At 42.1% G+C, this 17,570-nt stretch overlaps 1 protein-coding gene across 2 annotated transcripts in view; it reads right to left on the bottom strand.

Moving 5' to 3' along the window:
* Positions 1 to 400: 400 nt before the first annotated feature.
* MAPK4 (mitogen-activated protein kinase 4) overlaps positions 401 to 17,570 on the bottom strand; it is a 153,314-nt gene continuing 136,144 nt past the window's right edge. For both annotated transcript variants that reach the window (XM_043547311.1, XM_027826279.3), the window contains exons 4-6: positions 11,820 to 11,981; positions 8,662 to 8,863; positions 401 to 4,452 (exon numbers count right to left, since the gene is read on the bottom strand). In XM_043547311.1, coding sequence (XP_043403246.1) covers positions 3,765 to 4,452; positions 8,662 to 8,863; positions 11,820 to 11,981 — 1,052 coding nt within the window. In that variant the 3' untranslated portion in view covers positions 401 to 3,764. The remainder of the gene's footprint in view (positions 4,453 to 8,661; positions 8,864 to 11,819; positions 11,982 to 17,570) is intronic.

The raw sequence follows: 17,570 nt of genomic DNA, 5'->3' as shown, positions 1-17,570 counted from the left end.
TCCCATTTTTTCATGTGCTATAAAATATATTCTGCTTGCTGTATTTTTCACTCCATGCATCTGATGTAGTGGGTTTTAGCCCATGAAAGCTTATGCCCAAATAAATGTGTTAGTCTCTCAGGTGCCATAAAGACTCCTCTTTGTTTTTATTAATACAGACTAACACGGCTACCCCTCTGAAACAGCTCAGTGATTATCCTTCATTAAACTATGGATGAAATGCAACCTTATGCAAAATGAGAAGTTCTACATCCAGTAGAAAATACCCAAGTTGCCTCCTTTTAAAATTTCAAGAAGTATTCACGATAATTTACTGAATGAATTTAGAACCACGTTCTGTTTTCAATTATATCTCACTCCATATCACAAAAAGAAAAATGATGGAACACTGCCAAGCAGGGAAGAATCAGACCTTAAATTTTATTATCGTTACATACATGAGAAAAAAACCTGGTGTGTCATTGGCTGAAAACAATCATGTGACAAGTTAGCAACATTTCCATTGTTTACCTCCTTACAGGTTGATAATACTGACATTTGGAACAAGGTTAACTGATCAGATCACAAATCAAAATGGAAAATCCTGAGTAGCTGCACTGAGTTCCATGAAAATCTGTTATTTAGTTCTTTGAGGTTTCTATTTCTGACCCTCAAACTTCATCTCCCCATTAGAATGCTAGTTCCAAAGGAAAAACTGATCCGCTTTTGACATTCATCACCACAATGAAGAGAGTCCCAGATATTTCTGATGAAGACATTCAGATTATATGTAGCAACAAATATAAAATGGCTTCTTGTTTCAGCGAACTTGAAGATTTATTGTCCCTCGGGGAAAATACTGACATTGTTTGATCAATATTGACTTCTTAGGCCAGTAAATATTGATGTTTAACAGAACAGAAGTAAATGTTTGCTTATTTTATCAATATACAGTGTTAAAAGTCACTTCCCGCACTACTTGTTTGATCCTACAATCTTACTCACTCTGTTGTGTCCCAAAAGCTTTCCTCTCATTTCGGCCTCCAGCTGCAAGGTTTGTGCATGTCCTGCTAGATATTGGGCACGCTCAACTCCTGACTTCAACTGAGGATACTCAGCCCACTGCAGAACTGAGCCCATGCAGGGTTTATATTCACTCTTATATATTTATAGTCACTCTTATAATATAAATCCATGCAGGGTTTATATTCACACATCTTATATACTCTTTCCTGGCAGCTACTGAGGTGGGATATGGATACCACAAATGTTGTGGTGCTATGAATAATGTTTCAGGACCTAATGACTTGCTGAAGGGTGTACTGATAAACTGTGAACAAGGGTGACAAGTTAGACGCTCACTGGGCCAAATTCACCTGGCATAAACAGGAGCAGCTCAACTGGAGACACATCCACTTTCTCAGTCTGAATTTGGCTCATCATGAATAAATGTGCTGAGCTTCTGTTGCGGTATATTAATAATTTTTAACACACTTTAAATGATCTCTTCCTGTCCCTCCCTCATTTCTCCTTCCAGGACAATGTGTTGACATCTAAAAGTAGGGCACCCAAACATTCAACTCTAGGAACCAGGGCATAGCCCTTCTCTCTGCTGTACGTTTAGGGAGTCACTTTCATTGCATACTAGGTGCCTTTTACCTCTACTGAACTGGGTTTTCCCCTGCATGGCAATCTGTTCAGTTGGCAGCCTGAACTGGGCTACTAAGCAACTGGAGTAGCCATATTTAAAGCAGCTTAAGTACAGTAAATTCTTAACAGTAAGAAACAAGCAAGTGATTCAGCTCTTGAACACCTAGCACAAGTTGTCATAAAGCCGAACCTGTCCCTAAATCCTAATTCCACCAATACTAGAAATGTTGGTTAGTAGTATTAAATGCTGCATTAGTTAGTCTTTCAGCCAATCCTCATAAGATTTCCCTTCACATCTCACAATATTTAACAGATCCTTTTTCAAAAGAGTAAAAATAATAGGTAATGTGACATATGAACCTTCAGTAGTTTATCTTTTACAAATAAAAGTAATGCTGTCGTGCTGGAAAACAAAATGGCAGGATGACAAGAATAATACATATTTTTTTTAAACACTTACTATTTACATGTTTTCCATTTTTTAAAATTTGATCCGGCTGATTAAATATAAGTATATAACATTTATTCAATTTACAAATTCTAGTTAGCTGATTAGTTATTAAGGTGCTCAGAAGTGTGGATGAAAACAGAACCTACAATAGATCAGTTGTGGTTATAGTTATTTACAAAGCAGTATTGTTTTTCTACTGACGTAGTTACCTTCCAAGGAAGCTGAAAGCAAAGGGCCTTGGAAAGATCTGAATATTTCTTCATAACTGACGTGTATATATTTCATATATACACATTATATATATACATATACATACACACACAGAGTATAAGAACTATATATATATATATATACACAGTGTAAGAATCTAATGCCACCAGTAAAGGGATCACCTTTCCTTGCTGGTCCCTGTTGTACAGCCTGCACAGAGGACCCATCTCCAACAGCCAAACCATTGGTTTAAGTGACCACTTGAACATATCTTGAACGTTTCCAGTACAATTTTGTTCAGATTTTAGCCAAAGACCACCAATTTCTGTTAGAAAAATGATGTAACAATACTTAGCACTTATATAGTACTGTGGCTGCTCAAAGCACTGTACAAACTGCAGCTAATTTACCCATCCAACATCTATGTGAGCAAGGTATTATTATACCTATTTTGCAGATGAAAAATTTGTAATGGAGACATTAAGTGACTTGCCTAAGGCTACATAGCAAGTAAGTGGAAGACCCAGGATCATAACTCAGTACTCCCTAATTTCCAATTCTCTCCTCCCTTGCAGACCACACTGCCAGGATTTGCTGGGCCTTTGAGCAGTTGCTTAAGATAAGTTTTGCTGCATTATGTTTTTTTATTTCATCCACCCATAGTTATGGTGCTGGGTCTTCTAAAAATGGCAGACTTCAGATCCACATCTAGACTGCAGAAGGAAAGACTTGTTTATGTGAAGAACCAGATTAGAAGAATGTGCTTATTAGTGAAAATTCTCTCTCCCAATGAGAAAACCAAAATGACCCATATACCGTGGGTCAGATTCTTTCCCCATTAATAGTCTTGCAGCCTCATTTTCTGTCCTGATGGCCAAATTCTGTCCTTAGTTACATTCTTCGAACCTCTATTTCCTGATTAAAGGCAGAATTTGGTCAAAGGTGGACATAGGACTAATTATGGAAAGAGAGACCCTTACATTACTTCTTTTTGTACAGACAATACTCAGATGAGTTCATCAAAGAAGTCCTTTGGTTCAACGTATTAAGAACCTGTCAAACCAGGGGAGTGTCTGACCATAATGAAGGGACTCCCCTTCATCCTTATTCCTTTAAGATGCTATATATAAAAAAGGAAGTTGATTCAACTTCTGTTTGTAAACTTGTACAGTCATCTCTCCATTGTACATTGAAGTACCAAATAGGTCCCAGAAGTTACAAGGCAAGATTGTTAAGGCAGCATAAGAAACTCAATATTTCATTCACACCTCTTGACTCCTTTAAGTGTATTTCTGAGGCATCAAAAGGGGTTCCTGGTTTGTGCTCACCTTTTAATAAAAAGGCATTCATTATACTGTAAGAAACTGACATGTTCAATGACAGATCAAACCTTAATTACTGTTCACTCTAGGGTAACTGATGCATTATCAAAGACTTACAAAGAGATTAGCAGTGAATATCAGACATTGTTTCTTTACCACCTCTCTTTCTGAAACACCTCTGTTTGTACAATCTCATTAGGGTGTTCTGAAATACAAGCCCCATTTATATCATTGAGCTTATTGTCTGGGAGATCCTCGGGTTTCGTGCAAAGTTTCAGTGCCCGAGAGATGAAGACATCCAAGTCAAACTGAGGGTCTGTTTCACTGTTTACATCCTTAGATTCTTTATGAGGATGGTGAGGTGATGATGGCAGACTCTGTTCTTGAAGCTCTGGAGGAGGACTAGGGCATTCAAGCCCTGACTGTGTGCTCTTAACCCATTGAGCTATCTCTAGAAAGAGGTTGGATGGTTCTTCTTCCAGTGATAACTCTGCAGTGGGTGCTATAGTTGCTGTTTTCCAGTGCGACAAGTCTAAGATAAGTTTGGGCTCTGAGTAGTGATGGGGCTTATTGTCTCTCCATAGCAGTTTGTCCAAGTAGGAAGGTGAGCCCACTTTGTAATCACATGATTTCCCATAATCAGCATCAAACATTCGGTCCATTGAGGAATGTGATTGCTCCAAGAATCTCTCTGAGCTGCTTTGAGAATATTTGCGTGGATCAACTTGTGCTTCTTCAGCAATGGAGTCGGATCCTGCTCGTGGGTCCCGTTGTACCTCCTCTATGTCATGGTATTTGTCATGTCGCCACTCCAAATCAGAAGAGAGACTTACTTGATACCTGGGAAAGACATTCTGCGATTAGATGGAAAATTGTTGGCTTTGTTTGTAAGTAGGAGGAGTGTTTAAATAGATGTTCCCACTGCTGCTGCTGCTTTTACCTTTCCTATGCTAAAGTACCTTTTATCCAAAAAGTTCAAGGGCCCAGATCTTCAAAGGTAATTAGGCACCTAACTCCCATTGATTGCAATGTGTTTTACAAAGAGTAATTAATTATACCTTCAAAAGCTATTGTGAAATAAATACATGTTACCTATGTGTTAAAGGCTGAGAGTTTAAGTGATTTGCCCAAGGTTATACATGCAAGCAGGGGCAAAGATGGGAACAGAAACTAGTAGACCAAATTTCCAGTCCCTTCATCTAACCACTAAACATATTCTCTCTCCCTAGAACATTAGACTCTTGGGCCAACATTAAGTGAACTTTGCGGATCTACCTAGAAACACCTTAAAAAGACTTGTTTTTCTGAAAATCAGATTCACAGAATATCAGGGTTGGAAGGGACCTCAGGAGGTCATCTAGTCCAACCCCCTGCTCAAAGCAGGACCAATCCCCAATTAAATCATCCCAGCCAGGGCTTTGTCAAGCCTGACCTTAAAAACTTCTAAGGAAGGAGATTCTACCACCTCCCTAGGTAACGCATTCCAGTGTTTCACCACCCTCCTAGTGAAAAAGTTTTTCCTAATATCCAACCTAAACCTCCCCCACTGCAACTTGAGATCATTGTCCTTGATCTCCTTGTCCTGTCCTCTTCTACCACTGAGAATAGTCTAGAACCATCCTCTCTGGATGGTTCCTTTAAGGTGTCCCCTGTTGGGCCCAAATATCACTAATGACTTTTGAAAATCTTGCCTTGTGCTCTAAAATATACTGCCCTCTACCAAAGATCTCCAGGCAGCTGGGAGAACAGTCAAAGCCACTGCTTTAATGTGTCATACCAGGAACTATAAAAGCAAAGGGATAAAAGTGTGACAAACTGACCTTGAGATATTGATTTACTGCTTCACTGACCATAACTGACAAGGATCTAGGATATGCAGGTTTACATTGAAAGCAGAATCACGAGGCTCTCAAAATTACTCTTTACTTAATTTGGCTTGTTTGCCCCCAGATGCTTGTTCACTCAGACAGGGATATAAATAGTGTTGAACAGGACGGATTTTTAAAATTATTTTTTAGTGATGGTGAAATGTGGTGAATTGACAGTTCTGGAGACTTGACGCCCAACCTGATATGACACCTGGAAGGAGCAGTTGTCGGGATGTGAATAGAGTTAGGTCTCTCTGGTCTATTCTGTCCTTGACCTCTCTGCTTAGACTGCCAACAGAGCTGCCAGTTAGCAAATGTTTTTTGTGATAAAGGACATCTGTTCACTGGGAATGGAACCAAGACAACCACATTCATTTCACGTAGGCTGCTGAACTGTATCAGGTGGTAACAGTTCTTAGTCACTATCCACCTGCTGTGGATTTGAACCTGTAGCCTGGATTTCAAAGGTTCCAGAGCACAGTAAAAATCCTCTGAGCCAACCAGGCTCCCCGGGAAGGAAGGAGTTAAAACGGAAACATAAATTTACCTTCTCATTCCCTCCACCTCCTCACAATTCATAGCCTCTGTCATTAAAAGTCATCATTTGCCAAGAATTGCCACAAAGTAGTCGCTGATACACCGCAGTGATTTCCTATTCAATGTATATTGAGAACCTGCAGTATGGCAGATAGCACTGCGTGGAGACTCTAGGCAAGGGTTGGCTTTTTAATACCAGCTTTCAAATTACACAGTTACCGAATAAAAATCACTGATGTAATAAAAGACCAGCTTCCTGGGCACAATAAAGCTATCCTCCTGGTGTGTCACTTGTCCATATTTTAAAAACAAATACATCTTATTTGTTTTCAGTCCAAAGCATCATAAGTCGAAACTAGTAGCAGGTTTTAAACAGCAGAAACAATGAAAGAGGGTATTGAACCAGCTGCTGTCTCATAAGCAAATGCCTTTTTGAGACAAGATGACATTTCGAAAGAACCTTGTCAGTCATTCAATTGTCTTGTTCATCTCATCTTCTTCTATTTCCCCCACGACAGGAATGGAAGGAAAATTATGATTCAGGAGGAAATCACATCGGTGATGGCTTACAAGTCGGAGCCCCACTTGGATAACTTTCATATCCTCAAAATATAAAGGTTTCAGAGTAACAGCCATGTTAGTCTGTATTCGCAAAAAGAAAAGGAGTACTTGTGGCACCTTAGAGACTAACCAATTTATTTGAGCATAAGCTTTCGTGAGCTACAGCTCACTTCATCTCATGCATACTGTGGAAAGTATAGAAGATCTTTTTATACACACAAAGCATGAAAAAATGGGTGTTTACCACTACAAAAGGTTTTCTCTCCCCCCACCCCACTCTCCTGTTGGTAATAGCTTATCTAAAGTGATCACTCTCCTTACAATGTGTATGATACAAGAAAACTTCAGTAAATTATTTATGATACACATTGTATGATACACATTGTAAGGAGAGTGATCACTTTAGATAAGCTATTACCAACAGGAGAGTGGGTTTGTGGGGGAGGGTGGGAGGGGGGAGAAAACCTGGATTTGTGCTGGAAATGACCCAACTTGATTATCATACACATTGTAAGGAGAGTGATCACTTTAGATAAGCTATTACCAGCAGGAGAGTGGGGTGGGGGGAGAGAAAACCTTTTGTAGTGGTAAACACCCATTTTTTCATGCTTTGTGTGTATAAAAAGATCTTCTATACTTTCCACAGTATGCATGAGATGAAGTGAGCTGTAGCTCACGAAAGCTTATGCTCAAATAAATTGGTTAGTCTCTAAGGTGCCACAAGTACTCCTTTTCTTTTTTCAAAATATAAAAGGGTTAATAATAGCCAAAGGATTGAGACATCATTCACCTTGACAAACTTTTACTCCTGGAGAAAGCGTGTCTATGAAACGCCATGAAAAGATCATTAATCTTTGAGACACTCAGCAGCTTAATAGCACTACTTTGCAAAACTGCAGTCACTGTATCAGGAACTGCTACTGTAACATCGACACACCCCGGTTGGCAGGATCAAACCTGGGGCCTCTGGAGCTTAGTGACTGAGCCTCTACCACATGAGCTAAAAGCCAGCTGGCTGTTAAGCAGACTCATTTTATCTCTCTCTCTAAGTGGTCTCGGTGCCACTAGATGGGACAGAACACCATGCCCAGGAGGGGTGTGGGTTACATACTTCCCCTAGCTGCGGACGCACATCCTGAGCTTCAGAGACTTCCCAGTTGAAATCCCGGATGACCCCCCACTTGTAACACCGACAGACTCCGGATGTCGGTGGGCAGGATTGAACTGGGGACTTCTGGGGCTCATGTGCCCTTAATATACATGGTCCTCTGTGCTTGGTAAATGAATTGGGAGGAACCTTATTCCCAGGAAAATTTTTAGTTTCTTAAAAACATGGTCCCTTTGCCAGGCCCAAACTTATCCATCCCTTCCTTCCACCCATTTGTGGCAACAAGGGAGGTTTATGCTAGCCCTAGAGCTACAGTAACTCAGTTAGACTGCACAGCCCAGCCCTAGGAGGCAGGGTGGAGTGTCCCAATCACTGTGAGATGCAAAGCATAGATGGGGAGAGCGCCACATTTCATACCTGCAGAACTGGGGGCTTGTTGCTATTTTAGGAGTTCTGCAGCAAATCAGCCTTTCAGCTTCTCCATTGGCTAGGTCAGGCTACAACAGACCCAGTATCTGTGGCCTTATGCAGCTTGAAAGGTGGCAGATATAGTGTTCTTAATCAGACCTTTAATGGTCTCAAAGGGTACCAGAATTAGTATTATAGCATTTGGATCAAGAAATAGAAAATAGAGAAAAAGAGCCAAATTCTTCTCATTTAAACAGATGCAACTCAGCTGAAATCAATGTAATTCCACTCATGTAACAGAGAAAAATACAGCCCAATAATTTACATGCACAGTGAAAACTTGGTCCCACTGGAAATCAATGACAAAATTCTCACTGACTTTAGTGGGACCAGATTTGTGTCAGAATGATCAGCTGGATAATAAAAGATCGGTGTCCTTCCTGGTTTTAGAGCATGTATTACTGATTCATATAAGAATGGATCAGAGAAATTCCAAATGAAGTCAGTGGGTTTTGCCTGAGTAAGGAGTTCATGACTGCCCAGCCTGTTAAGCCACGGATACTGCACCTGTCCCAGTTGGACATCTGGCTCTGGTTGGCTTCCATCAGTAAAATATCATCAATCTCATCCTCAATCCGGAACGGATGCTGAGAAATTGGTTCATCTTCAGGGCAGGAGTATGGGCTCATGTAAGGATGCTGCAAACCCATCTCTGCAGTTAATCGATCCCTGGGGTTAAATGTCAGGATCTTCTCCAGAAAATCAATAGCTGTGTACCACAGAGAAACAGGTTCATTAATTCCTCAAAAGCAAAACTGATTTTATTAACAGAGAAACAGGCTCCTGAATCCATAGAGACCCATCTGTTTGATGTTAATCATCATTAAAATAAGAACAGAATTAAAGGTTAAGTCCTATGTACATCTAACACAGAGGCATATTTGTTCTGGATGCATATGTACCGATCTTATCCTCATTGGGAGTTATGGGCATGCATTGGAACAGTTTTTAGCTTACAGTTTTTAGTTCTTTTAACAAAACAGAGGGTATGGCAGAGATAGATCGACATCTCCAAGAGAGATTGTAGAGTCAAGGCTTTGACCCAGCAGGCAGGTCCTTGTACATGAGCACTGATCCAATTTAAGGATAAGGGGCTAAAATGTTATTGTGGAATACTAACTTCCCACTCCAGCTCCCACAGAAATCAATGGGACTCCTTATAGGTGATTCTATAAATCATTCAGTGTCTCAGAGTAGGGACATGGCTAAAAGGGATAGCTGCTTAATTTGGATGTGTGACCGGTACTTTCATGCTTTCAAATCCATTTTATGGACTCACCTCATAGCCGGAAACAGGGACAGCTGTAAACTGATTGTTAAATGTTTGAATGTGCATTTGAGGTGGAATTAAATTTAAAGTGCTATTTTTAAAGTGCCTGGTGTAATCAAGGCTATGAAATAATTCTGCCCATTAATGTTTAAATAATTCTATGTGCACAAAATTTGTTTCAGAAAATACAGTAAATTGTGATGCTTTCAATGTACACAAACACATGTGATGTAAGAGCAGCTATAGTGCAATTAAAGTGCATACGAAATACTATTTAAACACCAATGATTTTTCTATCTGTTTATGCTTCCTTTGCATAGGGTATGTGAAAACGTCAGCTCCTGTTGTTAAGGACATTTGGTTTACTGGGATGCATCTCAGGCCATGGCCTTAAATTCAGATAATAAAAATAGAGGTGTATGTTATTTTTTCTGTCAGATCATGTTTTTAACCCTAAATCCTGGAAATATTAACTTACTGTACCTGTAACAATACTGGTAAATATCCCAATTCATCTGGAAAGAAACTGATCTGGGGTCTTCTTTGTGCGCTCACAGGAAGAGTTAACAGTTAAGAGGAAGGAAGGGTGATACCTGTTATACCTGTCCGTAAATATTAACCAATACCTGGTTGTCTCTCACTGGATGATTTTACTGTTTGCATTAATTAATTATGAAGGAATCAAGGTCATTGGTTTGCAACAAGGATCATGGTGAAACAATTCACTCAGAGTTCAAGTCATTTGGGCAAGAAAACTTCAGTAAATTATTTAAGGATGGCAAGTGACATTCCTTTCCACAAATCATGAGAGGAAATAAATTCCTTCAGTACTTAATGTCTGGAACCTGACCCAGACTTCAGCTAATGAGAGCTGATGGGTATCACCGTTGATAAGGACCAATAATGGGCTACTCTAATTAAGAGTCACACTGATCTACATGCGTAGGTCTCTGGTTTGACTCTTTACCCACATGAAAGCAATTTTTCCTTGTAGATCTTGCATATGGAATGTCAACCACACTGACAGCCCAGGATTCAGAGCAAAGAGAACAGAGAAAATACACTGCCACATGGCAGCACCTGAGCAGACTTGGCCAACCATGGATTTCAAATAAGAGCCTAGGGAGTTCCCTGCTTCTTCACCATGTCTGGGAACAGCACAAAGATGAATGCAGAGCCCATGACTTGGTATTCGGAAGCAGAGAGGCAGCCTTGGCATCTGCTCCCTGCCAATGCTCTTGAAATTGTCCTGCCACCCCTGACTAATTAAAAAGCTGCTGGAGAGTACCAAGGAAATGCTCAAGCCCTGGTCCAAAGGCTCGTTGCTTGCAGCACTCAGGCACAGAGACAGAAGTCAGTTTTAGTTGGCCCCTGGACCACAGAAGGGAACAATTGTGCTGGAAGCGATTGAAGTGCTACCAGTCATTCCAGGCAGAAAGTCTTGAAGGTAAATACACCTTCTGACCCAATCCCACAAACAAACAAACAAACAAAAAACAGCGAGGAGTTTGGAAAAAGTCCTGCCTTGGGATACTGTAGGGGCGTGTCAGGGATCTCAGATCTACATGGATGAAAGGAATTATTCTCTCACTGTGCACATGTGTATTTGTCCAAGAAGAAGGGAAACAAGAAAATTATCCCAACTTGGGGATAAATTCTGGGTCAGTACATTAATAACAACTCCAGAACAGATACATATGAATGCAGCCAAAACAGCATTCACCAGGCTATAGAGGGCAACGTGTCATACTTTGATAGTGTTACACCTCTGAAAGGCAAGGTGCCCACTCTTAAAGTACTGCACTGCTGCCTTGTAGCCAGACTATTAAAGTAAAACGTCTCCTTTAGGACCTTACACACTTCTCCCTTCCCCTGAGCAGGAGTGGGGAGGAACGAAGTGATTTGGGCTGAGGCACAAGGGAAAGGTGAGAGAGTGCCAGTTCTGTGAGATGATCCCCATCTCCCCTGGACTTTGGAAAGTCTCTGTGTGTGATCCACGGGGAGATGGGGGAAGTGTGGCATGATGCACGCCAGCCGCCCTTCTCAATATCATTGCCCACAAACCTGGAGCAATTCCCCAGCATAACACTGATCCAGGTAGTATTAACTTATGACATTTCCCCATGCTCTGATGTGATTCCTTCCTTAGGATGGGGCTGGGAGCCTAGTGGCCTGGGAGATGCCACAGGGCCTAGCTGCTGAGGGGGTGGCTGGGGCAAGATGAATCGTGAAAGGAATTCTTCCTGGAGAGAGCAGGTCTCCAGCAGCTCTCCTGCGGTGTTGTGTTTGAACTTGGGGGATGGTTCCTCTTGTATAGCCCACTGGGGGGAGATCTGGTCTTAAAATCGGGAGGATGAGAGAAACCTGATCAAAATGTGACTTAAAGCTACGGTACCTTCGCCGTTCAATTCCGGAAGCAGCTTGCGTAAAGGTTTCTTCACTTCCCAGGTGCTGTTGATGAAAGTTGGCATCACTTTGAGCAGCTCCTCTTTGTCCTCTTCATGGACAACGGGGATGGTCTCCAGAATGAGCTGCATCTGTTCCAGCTCATGATTCCCTATATGAGCAAACAACAGGCTTTCAGTGCTGGTGAGATTTTTTTTCATTGTTGGGTGCCTCTATGTTGTTGTGGTTTTGGTTTGGAGTTTTTGAAGACAGAGGATTTTTTCCACTTCTTTTTTTAATCTTAGGAAAATCAAGAATATAAAGTCTTGAATTGGGTATTTTCCCCCTAAAAGTATCCTTGTAGGAGCAGAAATGTGGGAGGAGAGCGTTCTCGGACCTTAGTTAAAGGGATCAAGATGTTGAACCTTCAACTAAAGCTTTCTTCCCTATGGCTTGTTTTTATTACCACCAGTTCTAATCAGCTGTAATAAATATCCCTTCCCATTCAGTTGCTGAGGTTTCACTTCCTTGATACTTGTGATGTTGTTACTGGTGACTTAATTGGGAGTTTCAGTCCGATGGCCCAGACTGAATGGACATAGAGGTGGAATTTCCCCCTTCGAGATGGGAGCTCTCCAGGTCAATGTTATGGCAACTAGTGGGCATTGCAAGAGAAGCTTACACTGCTACTGTCTGTGCTGTGCCCGTTGAATAGTTAAATAGAGGAGGACTTCACTCCCCTGACCCATTGACTTGGCACCTTCCATAAGCTCTACATCCACTAAACAAAACAAGAGTGGTCAAACTTGGCTTTGGCACCTCACTTTTGTCCTTGAAGAGGATGGGCCAATGATGCAGGCCAGGTCTACTCTGGAAAAGGCTGTCAGCATAGCTATGCCAGCAAACCTTCCTCGTGGAGATGCAGTTTATATGGGCAAAAAAGTCCTTTGGCCAGTATAGCTTATATCAGAAATAAACTATACCATTTAAAGCACAGTAGTGCAGATATGTGTCTATCTGCTTCTGGGTGACATAGAAACATCACACACACACAAATCACACCCCATATCTCATTGCTATGCCAGGCAAATCCCTAGAGGAGGCAGCATAATGACCCGTGGGGTTTCACACTGGGATGCCTAGGGTGCCCACTGTGGGGTGCCGTGCTTCCTCTGTTCCTTCAGGCTTGCCCCGGTCTGGAACTGGGGAGTGGGGCTGAGTTGTTTGGAAAAAACTCCTGATTTAAAGCTTCAGTTCTGGAGATCGGTGGATAGGAAACTGATTCTTGCTAAGAAATACGTTTACGGGCAGTGTGGCTTTACCCAGTGATTTACAAACATGGGGCCAGATTACTCACTGCACAGGCAGGACAAGAGGCAAGAAGCTCCAGCTCTTGTGCTCCCACATTGTACCTGCTGCAGTCCCTGTGCTTCCCCAAGTGTAAGGGCTGCTCCCTCCAGGTCACCCCAAAGAGTATGGTGCGTGCCCAGGCTGAGGGGGGCGGTCCCCGAGCTCTTGCAGTGACTCAGCTATGACATCAGGACAGAAAGGAAATGAGGCAGGGCTGATTTTATACCCTGATGCAGCCTCTATCATTGGCAAATGGTATCTAGTGCAGAGCCCCGCAATGCCCCATAGGAACCAGGGCAGGGGCTGGTGGGGGAGAGTGGTCCACAGTAGCAAAAGGACAAGTGGCCTTTGCAGTCCCATTGGCAGGACCGGCTTTATGCACCAGGAAAGCCAGCACGTGCTTGGGGGCGGCACGTTCCAGCCACCCTTTTCTTTTCCCTTGGGCAGTTATGCTCTCGGAGCTTGGGGCGGCAAATTTTTTGCTTGGGGCGGCAAAAACCTAGAGCCGGCCCGGCCCCTTGGACCGTACCCAGTTGCCATGTTATGTCTCTGATTTGGCAGCCTTGCAGAATCTTTGCTAATTAAATGTCCCCCTTGCCTCCTTTTAAATTCTCACGCAAAGGAACAAACGTACTCCTGACGCACTCCATCACGGTGTGGCTACGTGTCAGCTGCAGGCTGGTAGCTGCTCAGAAACCAGCAATGAGCACGCCCAGTAAACCTATAGCTCTGCCTGAACTCCCCGCCTGTCTTTTCCAGAAATCACTCAAACAGTCAGGTATTAAAAAATCCTCTTAGCATTTGCAGACCCAGGCTTTTAGCCAACATTTTGGCCTCACATGGGCTTTTCGCGCCGGTGTTTTCCTGCATCCAATGAAGTGAGCTGTAGCTCACGAAAGCTTATGCTCAAATAAATTTATTAGTCTCTAAGGTGCCACAAGTACTGCTGTTCTTTTTCCTGAGTATAGTTAAAGGTGACATCCTATGATTATTTATTTCTATAGCAGTAGCACTTAAGGGCTGCATGACTCCAGACTCTGCCTAAGGTTAGGCTCCAAATCTGTACTTTGGAACTTAAATAAAAGTGGTCCAAATTCCAAAGGTCCTCAGTGGGTTTTCTGGGTGCTCCGAAGAACAGGCCTCTTATTTAAAAAGATATACTGGACAAATCACGCCTCCCACCAGAGAAAAACCTGTTCTGTTTAGCAAGGCACAGCTAGACTATATGATAGTTTAGAGTGGGTGATAAAGAATCAACTGCAAGCAACTGAAACTGCAGGCGGTGGAGGAGGTTGTTACTACACTAGCCACCAGTGAGATTTCGGTAAGGCCGAGGGCCAACGCTCCTACTCTTACAAAAAGTGCTGTGAAATCTTTAATGATCCTCTAAAATATATGGGTGACCTCTCCAGTATTATAATCTGAAGAATGTCTGGTTTACCTCCAGGTGGCTGTTGTCTTTACACTATCCCACTGCTGGTGCATTATCTGAAATGACTAGCCCAGTCCACACCTGGCCTCTATGACAGCTAGGATATTTGTCTCAGTGTTCCCCCATCTGTTATATCCATTTGTTGTCTCTTGTGTTATGCTTAGAGTGTAAGCTCCTCTGAGCAGGGACTGTCTTTTTGTTCTGTTTGTGTTTGTACAGTGCCTAGCACAATGGTCTAGGATTGGTGTCCCCTAGATGCTAACACAATAAAAATAATATTTCATAGGATAATAGTGGAAAAAATTTCAGTCACTGTAAAATCGCATTTTTGCTTTGCCCATGTTCACATTCCCTTCGTGTTCATTTCTCGCAAACCTGCAGCGCAGCAGAGTTTTCCTGGCATAAATGTTTGCGAAAGTGAATTTCAGAGGCCAAGAATACTCAGACACATGAAAGGGAATTTTGCGTGCATAAGTATTTGCTCTAGAAATACTTGAGCACTCATCCGAGCAGGGACCAGAAACGCCATCATGTGACTTATCTGACAATTTGCAGTAAAGCATCACAGCTGGAACAACAAATAGCCACCATCCAGAGAGAAGTGAACTGTTTTCAAACAATCAGCAATGTTTAAAAAAATGCCATCACATAATAAATTCAAAGGAACCAAGATCAGCTCATGATAGTCTGTGACCAGAAAAAGAGACTGAATTTTTCAAATAAGTCCTCATTATAAATTACCTGGCTCTAGAGACTAACATTCAGCTGTGGTTTCACCATTCCTTTTCAGCTGAGCTCAACAATTTCAGTTTTCTAACAGCAATCTATCTAGCTGCTTAGAAGCAGATAAAGGCCAGTTTTGGTGCCTGGAGATGGGACTAAAATATTCTTTTTCTTGAAGTATGCACAGGCAGACATAAGAAAAGATTGACACAGTGAGAATTTCTATAAAGAAAACAAACAGATGTATTAAAGCTTCACAGACAGCACACGCAAGGATTAGTACTGCCAAGAGAAGTTTATCAGTACAAGCAGTTTTCAGATGTTCTCCATGGGTAAAATGTACGACAAAAGGCAGCTTACATCAACCTAACTCTGTAAGCATCTACCCTAAAATGCAGCTCCCACTGATGTCACTTGCCCACTACACCTACTTAATAACTCCACCGCCGCGAGAGGCGTAGTGCTTAGGCCGATGTAGTTAGGTCGATGCAGTGTCACTGAAGAACTACGTTGCTGACATCGACTGTTGCTGCCTTCAAAAGCTGTCCCACAATGCCCCACACTGACAGTTAAATTGATGCAAGTGCTCCTGGGGAGGATGCACCTCACCGATACAAGGAGCATAGTGCGGACATGCAAAAGCGATTTAATTACTGCAGTGGCTGTAAGTTGACGTAACTTAGGTTGACTTAATTTTGTAATGTAGACCTGCTCTTAGACTACTCACCGTGCATAAAGTTAAGGACATGTGCAAAATTTTGCAGGACTGGGACCTAAATTACATGGTTGCCATGCATCAATAGAACTGTCAAAGATACCTCTTTTAATACTGGTAAATTTCTCCACTGCTAAAAATCCTGAGATTTAGCAAACGACGTATTTGTCCAGATATTACTAAATTTCCCTTCAAGGGTGATTATCAATCAGTGGAAAGAAATAAATGGTGGAGGAGTTAGAATGGACCCAGAGTTCACTGAGACATCAGCTCTTAACAGAGCAAGTCTGGGGCGAAGTCAATATTTTAACTGTTAATTCTATTCTTTATCGAAGACTGAATTCGGACCAAGAGTTCCCATGATGGTTTTCACTTTCTCATGTGTACCAAGAAGTGGCACTGCATAAATACCGAGCTGTACTATCAGCTTTCTGTCTGCCTGAATCTCTGCTTATAAACATCCCGTCACCAATGCTAAGCCGATCGGCTAAGATCAGCTGGATATCTATAGCTGATCAACAAGAGGGGATTTTTGTACCATGAAGTTCCTTGAAGGTTGAATGATTTTTTCCCAACCTGCTTTGCCAGTAAACCGTGGGCTGTAGAGCTACAGCGAGAGTAATGAGCATTTATCTGTGAAATATTTACAGGCCAGCAGTTCTGACCATGCTGCTAGCGATGGCCAAGTGAGATAGAGCGATCCAGCCAAGAATGTGGCGACTGCAGGAGAGTTTGATGGAATCTCATCAGTGTTGTTCTAAATTATTAACACTGCTATCAAAGTCAAACTCACATCTACTTTCATTATTATTTTAGTAGCTGAAATTACGTGCCTTTATTAACCAGGGATGCTAGACAGAGACATCATTTAGAGGGGGCGATCACCTCTCTGAGACATAATGTAAGGAACCCATGACAACAAACAGCAGACACCATAATCGCCAGCTGAACTACCAAACTGCAGCCTCAGTGATAGAAACTAGGTTTTGCAGCTCCAAAACAAACTGGCATCTTCCATTTCAGTCACAGGAGAAAGTCTACCAGTTACAATAGCATCATTAAAAAAAATGAGGAGTCCTTGTGGCACCTTAGAGACTAACAAATTTATTTGGGCATAAGCGTTCGTGAGCTAAAAGCCACTTCATCAGATGTATGAAGTAAAAGATACAGGAGCAGGTATAAATACATGAAAGGATTATGCCCAAATAAATTTGTTAGTCTCTAAGGTGCCCCAAGGACTCCTCGATTTTTTTGCTGATACAGACTAACACGGCTACCACTGAAATCAGTAGCATCAGTGCTTACCCTGTGAGCATCAATCACTAGAGGAAAACACAGGGTCAGATTCCGCTGTCAGTTACCCTGTGTAAATCCAGAGTAACTCCCACTCCCAGTCAATGGAATCAGTGCAGATTTACAGCAGTGTAAATCAGATCAGATTCTGGCCCACTGTCACAGACACTTAAACATGCCGGACAATCCATCTGGAAGAGGGCAAATACACACTCAGTGCACATGGTGCCTGCCCCTTCTGTGGGTGC

Source organism: Chelonia mydas, chromosome 5 (assembly GCF_015237465.2).
Source record: "Chelonia mydas isolate rCheMyd1 chromosome 5, rCheMyd1.pri.v2, whole genome shotgun sequence".
Taxonomy (NCBI): Eukaryota; Metazoa; Chordata; order Testudines; family Cheloniidae; genus Chelonia; species Chelonia mydas.
The sequence above is the reverse complement of the archived record's forward strand: the minus strand, read 5'-3'. Positions and strand labels throughout refer to the sequence as shown.